This window comes from Macaca mulatta, chromosome 4, assembly GCF_049350105.2.
Source record: "Macaca mulatta isolate MMU2019108-1 chromosome 4, T2T-MMU8v2.0, whole genome shotgun sequence".
Lineage (NCBI taxonomy): Eukaryota > Metazoa > Chordata > Mammalia > Primates > Cercopithecidae > Macaca > Macaca mulatta.
The window spans coordinates 34,456,546-34,481,467 of record NC_133409.1 but is presented as its reverse complement, the minus strand read 5'-3'; the positions used below and the strand labels follow the sequence as shown (position 1 = coordinate 34,481,467).

General features: G+C 37.2%; 1 protein-coding gene across 1 annotated transcript in view; it reads right to left on the bottom strand.

Moving 5' to 3' along the window:
• Nucleotides 1-24,922, bottom strand: part of LAMA2 (laminin subunit alpha 2) — a 611,116-nt gene that overhangs the window by 62,992 nt on the left and 523,202 nt on the right. The window contains exons 42-45 of the mRNA XM_015137479.3: nucleotides 13,731-13,847; nucleotides 11,568-11,750; nucleotides 9,194-9,199; nucleotides 6,423-6,577 (exon numbers count right to left, since the gene is read on the bottom strand). Coding sequence (XP_014992965.3) covers nucleotides 6,423-6,577; nucleotides 9,194-9,199; nucleotides 11,568-11,750; nucleotides 13,731-13,847 — 461 coding nt within the window. The remainder of the gene's footprint in view (nucleotides 1-6,422; nucleotides 6,578-9,193; nucleotides 9,200-11,567; nucleotides 11,751-13,730; nucleotides 13,848-24,922) is intronic.

Genomic DNA, 24,922 nt, shown 5'->3' with positions numbered 1-24,922 from the left:
AATTTTCATCTTTTCATTTCTTCTAGCTTTTGTGCTACTTGTGTAATTTGCACATTTGGAAGAAAACGAACTAGCATTATCATTACCCCTATGGAAGGGCTGTGCAGACTCCCAACAAGATAGCCTAGAAACCAAAACAGCCTCCATATGATCATGACACCAGGAGGTGTCTCCAGGGGTCTCATTTGTGTTTGAGTATGGGCAGAACTGTGGCCCTTCTCCAAGGGTTATGAAAGTTTACTGCAAAGGTTGTGTGCCAAATTGGTTGGATTCAAAAGAGAAGACTAAAGAGGGATTTTTGCATTGGTAAATTCATATAGATTTGAGACTTCTAGGGATACAGAAGATCTGTTATGTCTCCCACAGACCTACATAAGTCATTTATTTGTTTATTGTTGTTGACTCACCTGATCTGCTAAACAAATTGTATCTCCACAAAGAGGAAACTGTGTTCTGGAGAGAAACAGGGGCTGTTTCCTCCACCACCTGAGGAAGGGTGACTCCTGGAGGCCTGAGTGTGGTGGCCTGGGGCTAGACATCCCAGGAAGCCTGCTGCTTAAACCACTTTCTTATTCTTGCCTTCCCCAAAAAGGTGGGGCCAGCCTGCCAACTGCTGGGTGCAGGACTTGGGGCCAACTAAGGTCCCCAGAGTGTTTACTCTGTGTCCTAAGGAGATAGTCTTCTGGATGGGGTGGTTTTCAGTTGGGAAGTTAGTTCCTGCTTCACAAATCAGGGAATTTCCCTTCTACATACAGTGTTGAGAGTAGGTGAGTGAAAATGAATTGCAAAACAATGTAGGAAACGTACAATTTTTACTTGGATGTTAACATGGCAAAGCAGATGAGCGATGGGAGTTGGCAAAGGGTGTTCTGTGATAGAATGGCAGCTATACCAAGGGTCATCCAAGGGATTAGAGATAAAAAGAATAAAGCAAAGCAAGAGAAAGACAGCACAGTAGAGGGCAGGGGGAAAAATATGGTCTTCAGATATTTTTAATGTTCAGGAAAGGGTGTCAGATATAGTGATTTTTTAGCAATTTGCTGAAAGTGAACCAAAATCACTATCAGAGAAGACCTTGGCATTGAGGAAATTTAATATCTGAGGCAGGCTATAAGTACCATTGACATCATAAGAAGATCAAAGCGAACAAGAAATCAAGATCTGACTGGAATTCATGAGTAGAACTGAATAGTGCATTATCCCTGGCAGATAAGCATATCCAATTCTGATGGGGCTGAATTAGTAGTCAAAGTGACTATATGTAGTTTACTTCATTTTTATTTCATAAATGCTTTATAGCTTGGCCCTATGGCAGTATTATGGCTAGTTTAATTCTTAATAAATCAGTTTTGTTTAAAATCACAATTGAGGCTGAGTGCGGTGGCTCATGCCTGTAATCCCAGCACTTTGGGAGGCTGAGGTGGGTGGATCCCGAGGTCAGGAGATTGAGACCATCCTGGCTAACATGGTGAAACCCCATCTTACTGAAAATACAAAATTAGCTGGCCATGGTGGCACGTGCCTGTAGTCCCAGCTACTCAGGAGGCTGAGGCAGGAGAATTGCTTGAACCCGGGAGGCGGAGGTTGCAGTGAGCCAAGATTGCGCCACTGTACTCCAGCCTGGGTGACAGAGAGAGACTTTATGTCAAAACAAAACAAAACAAAACACAATTGAATAATATCCCTCAGTTATTATTTAGAGAAGAGATGACTGAATATAAATGTAACGTGATCATTTGGTCACAGAATGAATTTCAGTCCTTGCTTAGGTAAGCCTGGTAAACAAAACAAAACAGAACAAAACAAAAACCAAAAAAAATAAACCAGGGGATGCCATGATTAGTGTGTTGAAAAGGGGGTTGTCAAAGTGTAGCAGACAGAGCCGGGTGTGGTGGCTCACGCCTGTAATCCCAGCACTTTGGGAGGCCAAGGCGGGCGGATTATGAGGTCAAGAGATGGAGACAATCTTGGCCAACATGGTGAAGCCCTGTATCTACTAAAAATACAAAAACAATTAGCTGGGCATGGTGGCACATGCCTGTAGTCCCAGCTACTCAGGAGGCTGAGGCAGGAGAATTGCTTGAACCTGGGAGGCGGAGACTGCAGTGAGCCGAGATCACGCCACTGCAATCCAGCCTGTCCACAGAGTGAGACTCCGTCTCAAAAAAAAAAAAAAAAAAAAAAAAAACTGATGCAGACAGAGCAGCAGCATTAAAATCTAACTGACCTGGTGAAGCTCTACCTGAGAACTCCAAGTCCAAGAGAGGAGCCATCTTAAAACTGAGTATCTAACGTCACTAGAGGTTACAACCAATCTATTGTATAGAATACATATCTAACAAATACAATTCTTGAAACAAAATGATGATGTTTTGCCAAATATGCCAGCAATTAATCCTACAGAGCAACTGCTATGGTTTGAATGTGTCCAACAAAATCCATGTGTTTGAAATTTAATCCTCAGTGCAACAGTATTGGGAGGGGGCCCTTTTGGGAAGTGTTTTGGTCATGAGGGCTCCCTCCTTATGAATGAATTGATGCCACTATTAAAAAGGCTTACAGGGGTGAGAGCTCTCTCTCTCTTGCTCTTCTGCCATGTGAAGACACAATGTTCCTTCTCTCCTGAGGATGCAGCATTCAAAGTGCCATCTTGGAAGCAGAAAAACAGGTCCCTAATCTGCCAGCACCTTGATCTTGGATTTCCCAGTCTCCAGAACTGTGAGAATAAATTTCTTTTCTTTATAAATTACCCAGTCTGTGGTATTTTGTCATAGCAGCGCGAAGTGGATTAGACAGTAACCTATTGTCCAGCTCTCACACATTCATGTAGAAAATCCTCTTGGACTGTCTGCTCCCTGTTTTCTGGTTTTGAATATACTCTCAGAACCTGAAACATTCACTTAGCCCAAACTGTTGACAACCAGTACATAACTAGTAGTCTTTTCCTTTTGAATACTTTGTGTTTTGATTTTCAATAATAGGTATTTCTTTTAACCAACTTTAAACAGGTAAATCTAAATATTATATCTTTAGAAGAAATCAGGTAAATCAAAATACTATATCTCTAGAAGAAATCTTTGGGATATATCCCTCTTGTAAGAGGAAAGAAATTTCTGAAATTCAAACATCCTTTCAGAATGTTTGGCTCTATCAATTATTGTTATTTCTAATGCAGATCCTTAGTAAGACCTCTAAACAAAAATCACTAAGCATTAAGTATCTTTAAGGCATTTCAATAATACAACATTATTTACCAGTTAATCATCATGAACTCAAACATTATTGAGTATCCCGTTATTATATCTATTGGATTTTCACTGTATTTTTCTTCCAGTAAGTAGGTCATTCATTTAAAGGAGTATCAGCCACTCAATTTCAGAATCAACAAACCCAGAGAAAGCTACTTTAAAATAAATGTCTTTAATGTTTTGGTCATGTCAAGTATGTGTTAAGGTCATATCCAGATATCCATATTTACAAATCAGAAAATGTAATATTCATTTAGTACAAAACTCATTTGGAAAAAAATTGGCTACTTGCATATTTCTAATGTCTTACAAAAAATAAGGCATTGTGTTGTAGTTCCATTTGCAAAAGTGATTGGGAATTTCTTTGAAATGCATGGACAATGATTACTTTTTCTAACATTACTTTTGTACCTTTCTTTTTTTCTTTTCTTTCCTTTTTTTTTTTTTTTTTTTTTTTTTGAGACGGGGATTCTATTTGTCACCCGGGCTGGAGTGCTATGGTGTGAACATGGCTCACTGCAACCTCATCTTCCAGAGCAAGTGATCCTCCCACCTCAGCCCCCCAAGTAGCTGGCACTATAGGCATCCACCACCATGCCCAGGTAATTTTTCAATTTTTTGTAGAGATGTGGCTTTGTGACACTGCCCAGGCTGGTCCCAAACTCCTGAGTTCATGAAATCTGCCCGCCTTGGCCTCCCAAAGTGTTGGGATTACAGGCATGAGCCACCATGCCCAGCCTATACCTTTCTTTTATTTTATACTTTAAGACAGGTTTTATATGCTTACATGTCCAAATTTCACCCTTTTGTGAGGAGGGGAAAGCACTCAGAAATCTTTACAATGAAGAAATAATAAAAAAGTCTAGATTTATCTACTTGATGACTAAGTCAGAAAATGTGGCTAAAGGTGAGATTCCAAAATAATATTTACTCTTATTGCTTCTTCCAAGTTAACACTGCAAAATATAAGAGTGGTACACCATGTTCTTCTTTTCTCTTGCCATAGCTATAGTTGGGTCCTTCATTCTTCTTTCTTTCATCTACCCCACAAATTGCTTCTGGATTTATATTTAAAAAGCACAGTTCTGATTACACTGTGTTCCATGCTCAAAGCTTTCAGCTTATCCTCTCCAGTGAGGCTTATCCCAAGTACAAGTGTTGTTAAATGAAACTGCTTAACTGATTATTGAAGGCCTGACAAGACCTGGCCTCTATTGGCCTTTCTGGTTATGTGTTTCCTTTATCAATTACTCTGGGCAAACTCTACTTCTTTTTCCTAAACGGACCCTAAAACTTCCTTCTCCCTCTGCCTTCCTTTAAGTCATTCCCTCTTTTCAGAATACTCTCCCCGTTCCCTGACTCTACCTCCAACTCCCCAGCACTATCCCACCTCAATGCCTGGCTCAAATCCTTCCCTTCAGGAAATCTTCAGGCCCTACTAGAAGTGATTGTTCCTTCTAGAACTTTTATGTCACTTCTCAAGGCTTCTATAATGTGGTAGAACATTCTGCATTATGTGACAAGGTATGTGTACATATCTTATTTTCCCTACTATTTTATAAACTTTGTGAGTGAAAGAACTCCTTTATACATCTTTGTGTACCTTACAGAAAGTAACACTGAACATAGTAGAGGTTTTTTCCATGTTGGCTAAATCTTAGATAAAACTTCAAACCTTGAAGTAACATCTGGTTTCTTTTAATCTTCTGCTTTACATACATAATGATCACCTGTCAACGATACTGCCTGGCTTTCATATTCTAGTTGAATATATGTTTTCTCAGATCCTTTCACTGATTTATTACTCTGGTCTTATGTAACATCATCTTCACTAATCTTTTTGTTGTTTTCTTTTTTTCTTTTTCTTTTTCTTTTTTTTTTTTGAGATGGAGTCTTGCTGTCTCCCAGGCTGGAGTGCAGTGGCACGATCTCGGCTCACTGCAAGCTCTGCCTCCCGGGTTCACGCCATTCTCCTGCCTCAGCCTCCCGAGTAGCTGGGACTAGAGGCACCCACCTCCACGCCCGGCTATTTTTTTGTATTTTTAGTAGAGACGGGGTTTCACTGTGTTAGCCAGGATGGTCTCGATCTCCTGACCTTGTGATCCACCTGCCTCGGCCTCCCAAAGTGCTGGATTACAGGCATGAGCCACCGCCCCGGCCCTTTTTGTTGTTTTCTAAGTTTTTTTCAGGCAGTCATGAATTCCTTTTCAATGTTCACCTTGAACTTATTGTCTTGGCATTGTTTAGAAGTGTTAGATGTGAATAAGGAGGAAAAAGAATATGCTGTTACTGGAGCATCATATTCTTAAATACTACAACAATATAAATTGATGGACTAAGAAAGGGCTTTTCTGATCGTCCTAGCTCCACAGTTGTTAAAAAAAACAGAATTTTTGAGATGGAAGACTAAGGTATCTAACAAGGTTTGAGTTCAAGCCTGAAAACAAGAAAACTGTCCTTTCTTTCTTTCTTTCTTTCTCCCCTCCCCTCCACTCCCTTTCCTTCCTTCCTTTGACTAAAGTTTCACGTTGGCACTTAACAACTCTGCCCTGGCTCATTAGCATGCTACCTTCTAGAAAGCTCTGTCTCTATCCTAGTAACTTCAAATTGGGTAAATAAAGAGCAAACTTTTGAGACAAATCAGCTATTTCCTATCTACTCCAAAACAAAAAATAAATGTAAAAATTATAACCAAAGCCATTTTTATTGTTGTTTATATGAGACAAAAGAATATATATGTATAATGTTTGTTTCTTTTTGCTCTTATTTCGTATATTGTTCCTTCATTCCTGCCATAACCTCACTAGTTGGCCTTTTTTTGGTTTGTTTTTAGCAAGAGGAAGGGACTCTCATCCATGGCTTTTTATTATACAATAATAATGTTTTCTTTCTTGCTATTTGTATTATTCTATGCAAACAGTAATAGAATATACCAGAATTCTTAGTTCTACAATAATAAGTGGTAATTATTGTTCCATGAAATGTCTTTTGCAATTTACAAACAAAACAAAACTAACCTCTCCCCCACTCCAACTCCTCCTACCCCAAATCGCTTCAGGTTAAAGGAAAAGAACCCAAGATCATTCATCGGGGAATCCTGGGGAAAGACATTCCCTCTAGGAATAATCCAACAATTACAATCAATTACTGATACTGACGATAAAAAGAACTTACAGAATTGGCTTGTTTCCGGGCTTGGTTTATCAATTCCTTTATCTCAGAGATGTTTTTCTTTAGATTATCCTCAAGTTCCTTGATGGGTTTGAGTTTATCTATTAGCCGGTCAGCTTCCTGTTCTAGATTTTTGACAGTGGCATCTGCGTCGGCAACTGCATAGAACAAAATTAGTGTGCACATATGTGCATGCACACACGTGCACACACAGAATTAGAATAGCAGTATGCTTAACCAAACAATTTCATCTTATTAACGTGACAAAGCATGGCCATAACAGCTAAAGCAAAATGTGTGATGGCAAATGTGAATATTTTAGTTGAGACTCAAGCAGGCCAGGGGAGCAGATGTTAGGACAGAGCGCCACCACTTTTGCTTTGTGATTAAGGTAAAAATTAGCATTGAAGGTAGAGAATATGAAGAACTTAATTCAATGCTTAATTTCTAATTTCAGCCAAAAAGTTAACCTTTACAGAATAGAACTTTAGTCACAGAAGCAAGGAAATGAAAACATCTTTAAAATGTCACCTAGTCTGTCCAAGCCAGAACTGTATTTAAATCAGGGTTTTTACACAAAATTGGTTTTCTTTCTTTTTCTCACCGTCTTTTTTTTTTTTTTTTTGCACATCTTAAAGAGAGAAGCTATCAAAATGTCTTTTGAAGAACATTTTGATGTTGAAAAACCCTTAGACTAAAGGCCTATATTTAATTAAATCTTTCATGGTGCAGTTCAATTTCATTTTGAAGAACGGTTGATTATCCTGTGTTATATATTAGGTTGACCCATATTAAACAGCTGTTTTTGTAGGTTAAAAAAAAATGGGTTACATATTGGCAATTTCAAAAGTTTCAACCCTAAAGTAGTTGGAGGTCATCACTGATCCACAGACTTTCATTATGTGCTTTTCAACGGAGGGCCTATGCCACGTGGTAAACCGCTTATTCTATTGCTGGGATGCTGGCAGTCTCATCCACACTATGTCATTTATTATCTGATTAAGTGTGTATTGTTCAGCTTTCTGTATTGTGACTCTGATGAAAAAGTGAAACTGCTTAAGGTTCAAGGCTACATGCCATGTTAGACTCTGAATGATCTGCTCTGTGGCTGACATACAACCACTGAGAACCAACCCTCAGGAAGGAATCACATGCGCTCAAAGGGAAGTAAATTATTATTTTTTTAAAATTCGGTTTTGAAGTAGGTATTTTGAACTCATACTCATAAATATGACTTATATTGTTACTGGCATTTAAAAAGAACATAGGTCTATTATTAACTTTAACGAATAGCTGGGGCTTGCTATATCAAGAACTGAGCGCAGTATTTTATTCCTGAAGTGCGTGTTATCTGGAAAGAAGTGTTTGTTATGTCATCAAATAGATAGCATAAACACAGTGATCCCTTTATTTTGTATACTTTTAATAAACCATTTGTTCATTTTGCCCTTCCTTTAATTCTCCACTGTTATTCTGACATTCTACAAATTATTCGAAAACTGAAGCAAAATGATTTAGATTTAGATTAATGAGAAAGAGCAAAAGTAGTTAAACAAAGGCTACCTAGACTGAGGCAAATTACAGACCCTTTTATTCACAAGTTCTCAGAAGTTTTTGCCAAACGTTTCAAAATGGAACTTGGAAGTTCCTCTTCTCCCCTCTTTTTCCTCTATCCTCTGGAGCAGTTGAAGTTTTGCCAAGTAATCTCTTACGCGTTAAATTTCCTCCCTTGTCTAGTGATGCCTCTTTTAGAACTTTGCCTATTTGTCCTTTATTTTTCTTGATGAAACCTGACAATCACTTAATTTTTAATCTATATTCCTAAGGAGTCACCTCTTAGATTTATCAGGTCTATTATTTTCTGTCTTCAAATTCATTAATTTTTCAATCTTTTTCATTCTTTAAGTTAACTGTGCTTTTTCTAAGTCACCAAAGTTGATTCTTTAAAATTGTTATTTCAGTGATGGTTTAGTAATGTAGTTGCTCTCATTTTCCACTGAGGTCACCCTTGGTCGTATTTTTCAAATAGTGATAAATTAAATTTTGTTATTATTATTTTTGTAGCTATTTTTTTCAGTTTAATCTTGACTTTCAATTTAAATTATGGGATGTTTAAGAGAGAATATTTTGATATCCCAGTAGTTGCTCATTTGTTAATACCTAATTTTATTATGTGTTTCTCCAAATATAATTCTACAGAAGTTGAGAATAATTACGTGGAGAGGAAAAGTGAGCTTTGGGGCATAAAAACAACAACAATGTAGACCTAATCTATTTTAATCCTCTTGCAAATAGGTCATTTGTATGTCAGCGGGTGAATCTGTATTATCAGAGGCAGCATAATCTAGTTAATTCTATAGAGAAATTCAGTTTTCCACTTTTATGTGACTATCATACAGATATTTCACTCATTTTTCCTTTTTGTAGAGATAGAGTCTTGCTATGTTTCCCAGGCTGGTCTCAAACTCCTGGCCTCAAGTGATCCTCCCACCTTGGCCTCCCAAAGTTCTGGGGTTAGAGTATGAGCCACTTCGCCTGATCAAACTTTTTATAACACTATTAAAAACATTTTATATCACCTTTATCCACATATGACCTTTTTATAAAGGAAGATTCCTTTTACATATCTACCATTAATACTGTGACAGTGGAAAGAATAGCTATGCAATGTTTAAAGCAAAACCAAAATATAGTACATGCAAAGTTGAAACTTTTTGCAACAGACAATGAAGCATGAGCGTCACTAAAAGGTATATAAATAAACATATACATACTGATTTCTGCAGGCAATTTCACATGGAAGCAAAACAAAAAAATTAGAAAATTCATGAGGAAGTATTTTCTATAAATATTATAAAGTAGTGACTATAAAAATGGTATTTTTCATAACAGATACTAATTATAAATGCACCCCATTTTAACTCAAACAAATGTTATCAAATAAAAGTACACAAAATATGCAATTTAGTGACCACTCTTTGTATTTTAAAAATTATTTCCACGTTTTAGTAAGATGAAAACAGACCCAATTTAATTAATATTTATAGATAATTAACTATTTCTCATAATAGAGGATCGGATTAAAACAGAGATATTATGAAAGGCCACAACTAGTTGAGAATCAATCTAAAATAGAATGGAATTCTTTTGGAGGATGGCACGCAGGATGAGGGAGAGGGTCAGGAAAAATAACTAATGGGTACTAGGCTTAATGCATGCGTGATGAAATAAATAATCCTTACAACAAACCCCTGTGACACAGGTTTACCTATATAACAAACCTGCACTTATACCCCTGAACTTAAAATGAAAGTTAAAAATATATCTTAAATTATGAAATAAGCAGAAGAGATAGTAATATTTGATTAAAATTTTGCTTTCATTCATTTTTAGTGGGAATATTGTGATTTGGTATAAATCATAAGAAGTTACTATGGAATCTTTGAACTACAAGGCAAGCCATTTCTGGGCTTACATTAAAAATTTTTAAAAATGTTTTTATCTCCCCTTTTTCTCCCCGGCTCTGAAGTTTATGTTGTATGTGTTTGTACTCTTCCTTGCTTATGAAGAAGTCATATTAATAATGTCTGTTATATCATAGCATCCATAGGATTTGATTTGAGGCTAGGATGTTGAAATCAGGCTCCATTCCCCACTCAAACAGCATTTGAATTGTATGGCGTATAATACCAATTACAGTGCTTTTGTTTTTATACTCCAAATACTTTGACACCCCCCAAAAATGTTGGCATATAAAGAGGGCTTGTCTCTTGAAAGTGAAACACACAGATTACCCAAGCATCTCCTTTGGTGAAACCATGTAACAAGGGTACCAAGGTAACCCTTTTTTTTTTTTTTGAGACAGCATCTCAATCTGCCACCCAGGCTGGAGTGCAGTGGCATGATCACAGCTCACTGTAGCCTCACCCTTCTGGGTTCAAGGGATCCTCCAGCCTCAGACTCCCAAGTGGCTGGGAATACAGGTGCAATGCCACTACCATGCCTGGCTATTTTTAAAATTTTTTGTAAAGATGGGGTCTTGCTATGATGCCCAGGCTGGTCTCGAATTTCTAGGCTCAAGTGATCCTCCTGCCTCAGACTCCTAAAGTGCAAACATTACAGGTGTTAGCCACTGTACCTGGCCTAATATAGCTTTGTATCATTTGACAGAAAAGGAAAAATGCATTTAAAAATCTTAATATTTTGACTATATTTAACTAATAATATAAATTATGATATTTTCTCTCAGGTTTTCTCAGTAAATCCTTAAGTCAATATAATTTGATACAATATATAAAAGATGTGAATAGTCTTTAGAAACTAGATAAATGCTTTATTTTTTTTCCTGGAAATGTGAAATAACTGGAATCTAAATAATAAAATATCAAGATTTTCAAATTTTAATGTATTTCAATTTGATATCATTTTCATACCCTGTTCTAACAAGTCTGCTAATGAACGTGCCCCTTAACCTCTATGTTCCATGATACTTCGCCAATTCTGAGGATATAATTACCCAAGTACAACTGTATTTTTAATTACACACACGGATTAAAAAGTGTTTGGCATCTCTATGCCGAATGTTAGGCACACCTTGAGAATTCCTAATCTCTTCTCGAATTGAAAAAATTCAGACGACAAAAGCACTGGGGCAGAGCTGGAAGACTTGGATTCTAGCTTTGGAACTGCATGACACTCGATTCCTGAGGCCAATCTATGAAACAAGGAAGGCAGACTACACCACTGTGAGGGTCTTTTCCAACTCGAGCATTTACGAGTCTGGGATACTTTTACAGTGAGAAGAAATAAATGACATCATCGCAGTGAAAAAGGAGATCTGCCGGGCGCGGTGGCTCACGCCTGTAATCCCAGCACTTTGGGAGGCCGAGGCGGGCGGATCACAAGGTCAGGAGTTCGAGACCACGGTGAAACCCCGTCTCTACTAAAAATACAAAAAAATTAGCCGGGCGCAGTGGCGGGCGCCTGTAGTCCCAGCTACTCGGGAGGCTGAGGCAGGAGAATGGCAGGAACCCGGGAGGCGGAGCTTGCAGTGAGCCGAGATCGCGCCACTGCACTACAGCCAGGGGAACAGAGCGAGACTCCGTCTCAAAAAAAAAAAAAAAAAAAGAAAGAAAAAGGAGATCTTACTGTTCTTGGAGGGATCTTTAACCACAGCATTCGTTTTGGCGACGCTATCTGCTAGTTTATCGTAATTCTTCTTCAGGCCATCGAGGTTCTGGTGGAGCTCTTTAATCTGTGCCAGTACATCTTTAGCTGTGTCGTTGGCTTGTCTGGCTTTGTCCTTGACAGCTTGCAGTTTAGCAGCTGTGTCTGTCAGCAGATGAGGGTATGAAAAACAAAACAAAGGGTGTGGAGTTAGTGGCTTAATCCATGCTTGTCAAAGTGAGGCTGCCGCTGGCTAATCTCAGGGACACATTTACAAAGAGAAAAGGCTGAACTTTGTCTCATTCAGGTGTAGCAAATGAAGCAAATTTTTTAGCTAAATTAAATTTTCTCAGAGACTTTTGCTGTGAATACCTGATTAGCTCTTAAAGTAGTGAAGTGACTATTCTAAATGTTCATTGTTTAAGGTCATATTGTGATTCGCTGCTGAACTTATTAATGAGATAAATTGATCCACGTGAGCTTCATGAAAATGAGGCTTAAGATTTAATCTGCATTTCCAAAGCGGGGCAGGGGTCGGGGTGGGGGTTAGAGAGAAATTAACGTATTTTCATTTTAGGATAGAGAAACATTGTCAGGTATGTTAGGCCATGCATTTGTGTAATTATATTTGTTTTCAGCGTTGGAAATTTTCTATGTACTTACTACTGAAGAAGTGACATGAAAATCTGAAAAGTTACTCAGGTTTTTAAATGTTAAAAAAGTAAAAACCACTAGATTTTAATGTTAACTGTGTTGTATAAATATGCGCATTTGTCTCCTGATCCTAATTTGTATATTGTACCTGTAGATGACTACTAGTGTGTATAGGTTAGTGGTTAAGATCATAGGCTCTGAAATCAAACTGTGGAGTTTAAGTTTCCTATGTGCCAGTTGTAGCAAAATGGCCTTTAGTATGCTGTGTCTATTTCTTACCTGTAAAGTGGGGATAATAACACTATCTTAACTGATGTTAAGTGTTAGTGCTAACTTATGTTAAGATAGTGTTATTACCATAGCACTATCTATACTTATGTTATCTATATTCAATATGCTTATGTTAAGTGTATGTAATCCTCATACCAATTGATGTGAGCAAATGAAGCAAATTTTTTTGTTCCAATTGGTATGAGGATTACATACATACTTAACGTAAGTATATTAAGTACTCAATAAGTGTTTATAATCTTTGCAGTTATTATATCATGCTTTAACAGTATAAAAATAGTAAAAGTAGTATCTTTAAAATAATGTGTGCTTTCAGGAACTAATAACATTCAAAAATTTCCAGCAGTTCTAATAGGTAGAAAGACATTACAGACATGGTTTGACCACTAATGTTTTAGAAAGTTGGAATAGCTAAAGAAATTGAACTTTATCAAGAGAGAATGCAGTGGGCTCTCACCTATTACTGCAGGTACTTTAATAAACTGTGCCTTTGTGGTGCTACATCAGTATTTTAGAGAATAGTGTCTATGTGATTTATTCTATCTCACTAATACAAGATTTCTTGGGCTGAAACACAGAAGACAATACAGTTGTCCCTCTTTGTCAGTGGGTTCTGTATCTGTAAATTCAACCAACCTTGGATAGTTGGATATTTGGATATTTAGGGGGAAAAAATGGTTGTGTCTGTACTGAACATGGACAAACTTTTTTCTTGTCATTATTTCCTAAACAATACACTGTAAGAACTTACATAGCATTTACATTATGTTAGGTATTATAAATAATCTAGGGATTATTTAAAGGATATGGGAGGCTATGCATAGGTTGTATGCAAATACTATGTCATTTTATAAAATGGACTTGAGTATTCAAGAATTTTGATATCTGTGGGGGGGTCCTGGAACCAATCCCCTGCCAATACTGAAGAATGAGTTTTATAATAATAAGATGTCTATATCTTCCTTTCTGTAACACATTCCTAAGGATACTGGCTAAAGGCAATAAAAGATAAAAAATACCATAATGCAAAGTATGGTTTAGTTTCTCATTCTCACAAAGAAGAATTCATAAGTAAGAAAACGAGTATCTAATTTCCAGATAATAGTACCAGAATAATCTTAGAAAAAATTGGTAAAAGTTAACAACAGTCTTCAAAATTTCAGGTCAACTGACACAGTTGGTAGTGTCCTGAATGTTTACCATTTGGAATAGCTGATAACTTTCCCAAAGTGTCATTCAAAGCTCTCAAGAGATCCCCATTTCTAGCATCAGCATTTTCTATCCTGGTTTTTAAGCCATTTAGATGGTCTTCATTTTCTGTGAATAGAAAACAACAACAAAAAAAGGATTAAGTTTTATCATCTCTGAGCTTATACTTGGATGTGTGATTTCAGGTTATTTTAATATAAAATTAATTAAAAGCAAGACAATGTATTTATTGGCATCTATACATAAATATATTTCCAATCACAACAAAATATGTGTTTTTAATTATCATTGAATTATTGGATGCTTCTACATGTTGAACATTGACATTTTCTTCTTGGTATCTGATCTTTATCTGACTTAATTTGATATCTTCCTATAGAGAAGAAACCTCCAAAGAATTAGTTTTTTACTCCATTTGTAATTATGCCCTCTTGTTATCACTCCCATTGATTCCACTTATTTAAAAACTTTTATTACCAAAATAAATCATTGGATTAGATTTTCAAAATCTCAGATACTACTGTTTAGCAGAATCCTCCAACTTCAGTATAATAATATTTATTAATATTTATTTGGACTAAAATACAAACTAAATAAATGGAAAAACAACTTTTAGCACATATCTGGTAATAGTCATTTTTCTCATAAAGTAAACAATATTTTTACAAATTGGGTCCAATAAACTTTATATAGAATTTTTTCTCTTGCTACTTTAGCAATGTTATCTTTAGTATTCAAAAATGCCATTTGCTAGAGATAATTTAATATTACATATATAAGTTTTCTAGCTTCTTTCCACTAGCTTTTTAATATTCTCTAAACTTTAGATTAATTTATATTGTAATAGTAACTAAGCAGTTTAAATTCGAGTACAAGAATATAAAGAGCAAAATTTGAAATCATTAAGGGGAAGGAAAATAAAGATCCAATCTGTTGATGTAAGTTTAGAAATCTTGCTCAGGTATGCATTAAACTGCAAATATATCTTAAGACTGAAATGGAGTTCACCTGTCTTCTTTTTCTTACATCATTTATTAGTGAAAATTCAAATGGAAAAAACAAAATATGAAAAATCCTATACTTCCCACCATACTATTTACCTCTCTTGACTGGATACAACAGATCATTTCTTAGGTAAATTTTTAATAGTTTATTATGCCATAAAAATTATTTTTGGGACATGTATACCAATTATTTAAATTAGCTCCACAGAAATGCAACATGTAAATACAAGACAGAGGCCCCAAGTAAGGAGGACCACTGAGAAAGGACCAAGAAAGAGAAGTTGTTCTAGTCCCTCCTGGATAGGATGGACCAGTATTTAGTAAGAGCAATGCCTGACAAGCATCGAGTGTATATGTTACACCCATTTAGTGTTCTTCAGTGTCAGTGGGTTGTTTTACTTAATCCTTACAATAACATTGATGTATGATGTATATGATGATGTATATACTGTTACTATCTCCAATTTACAAATGAGGAAATTGAGACTTAGAGAATTTGAGTAAATTTCCTAAGCTTGCATGGTTAATAAATGGCAGTGGTGGTATTCAAATCCACTTAGTCTCATTCCATAAACAATGCTAACTACTGCATTCTACCAGGGATTGATAGTCAAAACCAGGGATCAGTAGAGCATTTTGGGTAGTAATGCTCCTCCCACCATCACCCTCAACCTTTTCTTCCTGTCCTCCTCCTTTCCTTTGTCTTCCTCTAATTTTTCCTTTGTTGTCTTAAAAAAATTGGTCACAGTTACAGAAATCAGAGAAGCCTCACCTAAGCAACATATATAACCAAATTGTAATTATTCAGAGTGGATTAGCATTGTCTATGTGTAAAAGTGGCAGGCAAATATGCAAAGTGTTCCATATTTTTAAGGATAATGAGGAAAATATAAGAATAGGTACTTCACAATAAAATAAACATACATAATCAATTATGAAATTCTTAAAAAGCACTCAACATTATCATAAAGAACTGTAAAACTAAGCAACAATGAGATGTCATTTCTTATTTTTGAGATTGGGAAAAATTAAATGTATGATAATGCCAAGTGCTCACAAGAGTGCTAGTGGAAGTGCAAACTGATTCCATTGTTTGAAGAGCAAGTTAATAAGTTTATTAGAATTTTAAATAGACATGTATTTGGTTTGGCAATTTTACTGACAGAAATTTACCCTACAATATACCTGTAAAAGATTTATCTTTGGGGATACTCATTAGCTCTTCTTTTGTAACAAAAAAAAAAGGAGGGGGGAATGAAAATACCCTAATAAGATTAAAGTACTGTTTATATCAACATAGCACATTCATACAATGGTACATGTGCAATCTATAAAAAGAAGTAGATGAGTGGATGTGGACGTGAAATAAATCTTTTTTTTTTTTTTTTTTTTTTTTTTTTTTTTTTTGAGACGGAGTCTCGGTCTGTCGCCCAGGCTGGAGTGCAGTGGCCGGATCTCAGCTCACTGCAAGCTCCGCCTTCCGGGTTCACGCCATTCTCCTGCCTCAGCCTCCCGAGTAGCTGAGACTACAGGCGCCCGCCGCCTCGCCCGGCTAGTTTTTTGTATTTTTTAGTAGAGACGGGGTTTCACTGGGTTAGCCAGGATGGTCTCGATCTCCTGACCTCGTGATCCGCCGGTCTCAGCCTCCCAAAGTGCTGGGATTACAGGCTTGAGCCACCGCGCCCGGCCGTGAAATAAATCTTAAGACCTTTCCATGAAAATAAGCAAGATGCACCATATATATACTGACACATATACAAGCATTTGGGATGGTAGGGGCTGGTGGGAGCTGGGTAGAGAAGAACATGCCAAAAACCTTTACAGTACTTAATAGTGAGCAGAAACTGGGAAAGAAGGAGGCAGTTAATAGTGCCGTGAGGGACAATGTACTAAAACTTCTCATTTTATACCTGGTTGTGCTGGCTAAATTGCTTTCTGTGTGCATATATTTCTGTTTTTCAATTTTTTAAAAAAGGTAAACCACCTAACTGGGGAAGACTGTTATTTGCTATCTTCATGTTATTTGCCAACACCAAGACTGATTTTCATCACTTTCCTGGTACCCAGAGAAGGCAGGTGGGAGAGAATATGCCCCATATAATAGAGCTAGAGCAGTCTTGATTTGATTGTGTGCACACCCCTCTCAGAGGCTGTGCATGCGGCTCATTAGAGGAGCTGTGCAGGCCACGGGCAGCTGGAGAACTATCCGCATCTTTATTGACCTGCAGCTGTGAAGAATAGCAAAGGGAAAGGTGGATAGATGGTGTCTGGATGTGAAGAAGAGTACTGGGCATATTAATTAATGATCCACTCCATTTCGTATAACGAGTTTTATAGGCAGACACCTTAAACCTCTGTTATACTACAGATTATACTAATATAAGCCCATAACATTGTTTAAAGTGTCTGTTGTTAAATTCCAAGCCAAAGACCTGACATCACTGAAAAACAAAGCGTAAAATATTCCAGCAAGGCATGGCTCTAAAACATCAATATGTCTATTTCAGTCACTAATGTATTATTATTTTCAATTCTAATCACACAAAATACACTTTCCAAGTAATTGAATTTTCTCCTGTGTCAATCACAATTCATCTTTCCTACAATACTTCTGTTATTTTTACTGTTTATACTAAAATGAAATCTTTGGATAGGCTACCGAAAGCATATTCTCTGAAATAAAGCCAGTCTGATTATGACTTTGATATCTATACAAATTCTTTGAGAATAAAGGGCTGCTCTTTTGATATTAGCTTAAAAGTCTTCGACACTTTAGAAAATGTAACTGTAGAAATTTCATTTCTTAGCTTCTTGATTGGATTTAATTTTTTAAATAATGGAGCATTCAAATGTTCTGGCAAGCAAGATACTCACATATGGTGAAAAAGAGCATTAATTTGAAGGGCATCCCTGGGTTTATACCACTTTCTGCATTCTGATAGCAAAATACTGGCTGAACAATTGGGCCAATTATTCAGAAGACTGACCTGAAGAATATTTTTACTGCTGCCTCTCAAGTTCCAAAGCACTAATTTTGATTCTCTGCAATTTTTTTGTACTAGCAAGTTACAGTGTGTATATTCCAAACCTGTTCTGATTTTTAAAAAATATTTCAGCTGCTTGACTCTGATCCTTATTAATTTGCCCTTTCTTACACTGATCACTTTTTTCTAAAGTAGTTTCTGGAATTTCTTGAACTACGTCTAAACATTTTGTAGCTTTGGTGATAGAATTAGATGAGTAGAAGCTATTCAGAGAAGAATTGCAGATTTCAAAATGGAACTTACAAAATAATAGCGGGGAAAACCTAGAAAAATAAGCACTCCAAGGCTGAGTTTAGCCAAAAGACAGAGGAGGCATAATGTATCCGTAACTAAAATGTAAGAAAGAACTCTTGTGGTTCAGTTTCGATTGTAAGAAGGGTAAAGAAACAGATTTATCGATAGTTAAAAGAAAATCCAACTGAATTTTTTTACTAGTGATTTCTGGAGAATAAGAAGAAGTTCTAATTTATAATCCATAGTTACATTTTCTAGATTCCCTCTCCTTATTCCTTCAGCTCTCATACCCAATAACAGAAGCCTAGTCATTCTCTCTATTTTCTCTCTAAAGATCACATCCACCAAAACTCAAAGGCTCCACACACATACCTCTTTAATTCTGGCTCTCCCTTTCTCATCTCCTCTTCATACAGTAGATGAAAAATGTCCAAGAATTAGTTTGGCAAAGGCAGGACTCAAAATGAGGGAATGGAAGAAGCAGAGTAGCAAGGGTTGACTGGGAACATGCTGACAGAATAATTCTCCTTTGTCACATGCCCATTGAAATGGCACAAAATAGATATATCCAGAATAAAATCGCAGGGCAGATTTGCAAGTCACTTGCATTAATAATGAGCAGTTACTCGTGTTTATCATGTTTCTAACATGATGCTAAATATAAATTAGGGCTTAGTTATATTAGAACTAACTATGTACGATCTCAAAATAAAGCTGCTACACATTATTTCTCTGAAATATAGTCTGGTACAGTGAAATTATTATAGGACACAGAGTTGGAAGATGTGGGTTCAAATGTCATTTCTGTCCCTTTTACATGTGTCAAATAAAGACAACATCTTCCTTCATGTGACTGATATGAGAAATAAACTGGGAGAGGCATGAAAAAGTGCTGAATTTACCATAGGCAGTTAGTAAACTAAATATCAGGATGATTTCTATAAGTTTTAACAGGAACGTCTAATTTGACTATTCAAATTCCATCCAGTTGAGTTTCTCAAATGGAATTTTCATTTTTTATTAATATGAACAGGGCACAAATAAATGCCCTGAAAGAATGCCCCATTCACAAGGGTGAAATTCATGGAAATGTGATGACTTTGGAAAGGACCTGGGATTACAGGCGTAAGCCACTGTGTTCAGATTTTGGCTTCTTGAGATTTCTAAAGACCCTGTCCCCTAAGTCAACCTAAAGACCCAGTGCAGGATCTTGAGACCTAGGTAGGAAAGAAAAACACCCAAGTGAGGAAGAACAGAAGGTGAAATCTACAACTGTGTTTCTCTCCTAGGTCTCCAGCAAATTGATTTGATAAGGTTGCTACATGCAATCTTTGTACTTTTTAGAAAAATTCCTCCAATTCTCTGCATTATGCAGGCAATCACTGAGTTTGGTGACAATGACTTGGAATGGTATCATTTCCTGAACCTTTATACTTCTAGCCTTCTTTCAGGATTGTTACTCCTGTGTTCCCTTTCCCCAGTAGCTGTCACAAGTTTGGGATGTGCTCTATATCTGATTACTTATTCTGCACAGACAGGCATACGTACTAGAGTGACCACATATGGGAACCTCAGAGATGACTGTTTCACAGGAAGTCAGGTTATGGAGAAACCCTCTTCTGATTTGAAAGTAAAAAATTAGATCTTGTTCACAATGAACATCATGCTTGCATATGCTCTTCCTCCCACTAGGGGGTCATAGTAGGAGGCTCAGGAAAAGAGGGAAGGTGTACTTGTCTGGCAGCAGGTTCTACAAATATTTAGGATATTGTGATAAAAGGGAGTCCTCTCTGCAGCCAGTGGAATGAAAAACTAAAACCACCAGATATCAACAGCCGCATTTGACTCCTCTAGGACATGCTGACTGTGGACTTGCAGACTTGTTTTCTTTTGGCCAGCAAGAAAATTGAGTTTGAATACCTTTAAATAAGACAAATACTCTTTGGTTTAACACAGTCCCCACCATCCCTTTATGTTATCCGTAAGTCTCTTGAAGGCATTTCTGTTTATCTCTGGTCTAAATTAACTTACTTGCAAAAAACCCCACAGAACCTCAGACTCTGATTGGATTTAATCACAACAAAGCCCAGATGAGTTTTTAGCTCTAAGTCCAGTTTTTATCACACAGGCCTTTGTCTCTTGCTGAGATGATATACAGGAATGTTCTGAATGTTTGTTTCTTATCTTCTACTCACATGGTGGGTTTGGATATGACAAGCTACGACTCACTCTTAGGGATAATCTTTCCAATAGAACCTGCCCTTCTATATTTGCCACTATTTTGCCACTTTTCATTTTTTCTCCTAATCGAAGTCCACCCTCGTTTTATTTTTTTGATTTCCACCACTCACACTCTAAAGGAGGTACCAAAACTTTGTATGAGGGATCGGCAATTTCACCTGGAAAAGACTGCTTTGTTCTCCAGACCACAGTAGGCCAGGGGACCCAGGCTTGATTTCATCCTTTTAGTCTAAAATTGTTGTCAATAGAGCAGATTTTGCTTGTCTTTTACATGCCTGCTACGGAAAGGCTGATTCAGGCAAAGGGTAATATGCAAATTCAAAAGGAGTATATCTTTAGTAATAAAAGGATCCGTTAGTCACAATTGCATTCCTATATCATACTTTGGTTTAGCAGCACTGCAGTATTCCAGTTTATTCTCTTATTTTAAAAATATAAAATAATAACACAGAATCTCAACAGGTTAGCAATTGCAAGTGTATTACATCCATGATCTCAGAATCTTCATGGCTCACTTGTCTCAACAGAATGACTGAGTGTTTGGAGGACCACAGTATGGAAGGAAGGCTTCAATTGGTTTGATAAAACTTAATGATTGGAATAATGTGTGGGACAGCACCATATGTCAAGCAACGCACTGATTCATTATTCTTGGGCTTGGGAATAGATTTTTTTTTTAGTCAAGTTTATGAAGAGTCTAATGTTATACGTGGATTTTCAACTGTGCAGTGGATCCATGCTCTCCAACTCCCGCATTATTCAAGGGTTAACTGTAATTATATACCACAGGCTACAGTGCTATGAGACAAACCACCTCCTTCAAAGGGAGCTGTCACAGATCTCCAGACAATAGTTCTTTTTATTTCCTGTGTTATCTATTTTATAGATATGTTACCTATTTATTTATTTATTTTTTAAGACAGAGTCTCTCTCTGTTGCCCAGGCTGGAGTGCCTTGGTGCAATCTCGGCTCACTGCAACCCCTGTCTCCTGGGTTCAAGCAATTCTCCTACGTCAGCCTCCCGAGTAGCTGGGATTGCAGGCACCCGCCACCATGCCCAGCTAATTTTTGCATTTTTAGTAGAGACAGGGTTTCACCACGATGGCCAGGCTGGTCTCAAACTCCTTACCTCAGATGATCTGCCTACCTCGGCCTCCCAAAGTGTTGGGATTACAAGTGCAAGCCACTGCACCTGGCCAACATGTTACCTATTATTTTTCTAAGTAATTAAGTAATTTCATTTATCCTGAGCAAAGACAAAAACCGGGGATAAATGAAAAAGGAAATAAAACTGAAAAGTTAGTCAATATAAAATAAGATGTATAATTTAAAAATCTTAATAGTCTCAAACTTTTAATAAACCAAACTCTACTTCTTCCTTGCCGTATACACATTCCATGAGAACCTGAAGTTGGTATTTTACTGAAAAAATTTCTTTTTAATTTTTATTATTGATTAATTAATTATTATTTGAGACAGGCTCTCACTCTCTCACCCAGGCTGGAGTGCAATGGAGCGATCTTGGCTCACTGCAACCTCTGCCTCCTGGGCTCAAGTTATCCTCCCACTTCGGCTTCCCAAGTAGCTGAGTAGCTGGAACTGCAGATGCGCACCACCACGGCCAGCTAAGTTTTGATTCTTTTTTTATTATTTTTTTGTATACACGAGGTTTCACCATGTGGCCTAGGCTGTTCTTGAACTCCTGGGTTCGAACAATCTGCCTGCTTTGGCCTCCCAAAATGCTGGAATTACATACAGGGCATGAGTCACTGTGCCCAGCCTAAAAAAATTTCTTGTTCATCTGCAAAGTAGTATTCATTCACCTGGTGGTACTAATTCATCTTCTCACTCTTTCAGTCATCAATTTGTACCAAGCCTCATATCTATCAACAAAATACTTTTTATCTTCACAGACATTTGATCAGTGCAATGTAGACAGGCTTCAAATCTCAAACCCACACAAGGGCAAATTTACTTTTAACAGATGTATATTAAAAAATTAAAAAGCAAAACAAATTGCTCCTGGCAAGTTCAGACTCCCTCAAGGCAAGGACAGCATAAAAATGGCAGGGAGCAGTTCTAAGTCATTCATGACTGAAGTTCACGAGCTGAACTGTACTGAATTGAACCAAGCAACAAATTAGAAATATGGAGGGTATACTGGCCTCACCATTTTTATTCCTTCTAACTCCAGGCACCATAGAGAGAGAAATGACTAAATCTCTATTTTAATAGCTGCTGTCAAGAGTTTTGCTCTGTGGGGCCCATTTCAGCAGTTCCTGGTGGTAATATATGGCATTTCCCTGATTAACAGCCATTTTATAACCTCTGTAATTGGCCACAAATCAGAGAAATGTCATAATGTAGCAAGAAAACATTCCCATCTCCGTCATAGCCTTGGCTTGGTTTTCTAGAGGAATTATTACTTGAGTAGTTTGTGGGTTTTCATTACTTTAAATAATGTACTACCTGAACTACAAAAAAAGAAATTTAAACTAACGAACATTTCTGTTTCCTAACCCTTCCTACCATGCTTGTCTTTAGATTGCTTTTTCTCTTGGAAAAAAATGCCTAAAAATAAAATTCTTTCTTTATTTTTATAATACCAGTGTAAGTGGGGAAATAGAGGCAAGAGCAGGGTTGGAAGCAGAACAAGGTGATTAAGGCCAGGTGCAAAATTTAAAGGTGCATTAAAAAATTCTGCAGTCAAGATAAAAATATTTTAATGCAATATGTAAAAAATCAAAATTGGTGCAATAAACAAGCTACATGATGAACAAATGTGATCTCCATTATAAATGGCACTTTAATAGTACAGCCCTTTGGACTGTGTACTACAGGTGAAATAAAACTCCCTACATACATAATTCTGCACAGCAAAGAGCTCTTATTGCAATCTGTAGAGTCCCTATAGAAAGCTAAAACCTGTGTTCCTATTGGACAAGTGGACTCAATCTTCATTTTTATAATACCAGTGTTTGTGGGGAAATAGAGGCAAGGGCACAGCCCTGATATTACTAAAATCTTAAAGACAGGATTGGTTCCTGCACTTGCATGAATCACCTCACTCCCATCCTCTCTATTCCCAGCCCTGGGCAAGGGTATGAGATAGGAAGGAATGACCGCAAAGTCACGGGATTGAGTCCATTTGTACAATAGGAACACAGGTTTTGGCTTTTTATAGTCATTCTTCAGATTGTAATAAGAGGTACCTGCTGAGCAGAATTATGTATGTAGGGAGTTTATTTCACCTGTAATACACAGTCTGAAGAACTGTACTATTAAAATTTTACTTATGATGGAGATAGAACTTGTAATTCCATATCAACCTCTACTGAGACCAAAACATGTCAAATGTAAATGATTTTAAAACCTCTTCTCTTTCTAAGACAAGTAAGGTAAGCCAACACCATTTATTGTACAAAATAAGTATTTCCTCATTTGAGCTAGTCACTATTATGCATACTAGAAATACACAGTTAATAAAACCCCATGTCTTTCCTCAAGTAGATGGAATGCCAAAAATATATACACCTATTATGCATCAATAAAATTTTTTTTTTAAATTAAAAAAAATGATGAAACATTAATTAGTCCATGATTTGACAAGTGGTTTGACAAGTGGTTTGACAAGTCTATGAGAAAACTGTATCAGAGAGGGGGCATGTACATCAGATGAGGTGTTAGGTTTCCTGGAAATGATGGCATTTGAACTAAATCCTGAAGGTCTGAGACAAAGCAGTTAGACAAAGAAGAGAAGTGAAGGATGAGGCATTCCAAGGGGAAGAAATAATACTGAAAACATGAAGGCCTGGAATAGTACCATGTTTGGGAGGAATTATGAATACTTAGGTAAGGTTGGGGAGACACATATGAGACAGAAAATGGTAGGGAATGAAACTGGAGAGAGAAACAGGTGGCAATTCAAATGAGAAACAAGAGATACGTGCATGAAATAATAAATGTAATGGCTCATACAGAGAGCAGCCATGTTTAATGATGTATTATTAACACGAAGCCCATAATACAGCAGTAGATATTTTGTGCATTTTGATTCCTGAATCAGAAATAAAATACAAGAAAAATGTATTTAGGGCCGGGCATGGTGGCTCACGCCTATAATCCCAGCACTTTGGAAGGCTGAGGCGGGAGGTTCACTTGAGGTCAGGAGTTTGAGACCAGCCTGGCCAACATGGTGAAACCCCGTTTCTACTCAAATTGCAGATTACCAGGTATGGTGGCACGCATCTGTAATCCCAGATACTCAGGAGGCTGAGGTAGGAGAATCACTTGAACCTGGGAGACGGAGGCTGCAGTGAGCCAAGATTGCACCACTGTACTCCAGTCTGGGTGACAGAGCGAGAGTTCATCTCAAAAAAAGAAAAATGTATTTAATTTTGTTTTTCTTTTTAGAGACAGGGTCTTACTCTCTTACCCAGGCTGCTGTACAGTAGTGTGATCATAACTCACGGTAACTTCAAACCCTTGGGCTAAAGTCATCCTTCTGGCTCAGCCTTCCAAGTAGCTATGTCTATGTGCTCACACTGCTACACCTGGTTAAATTTTACAAAATGTTTTGTAGAGAAGGGATCTTGCTATGCTTCCCTGACTGGTTTCAAATTCTTGGCCCCAAGTGATCCTCCTGCCTCGACCTCCCAAA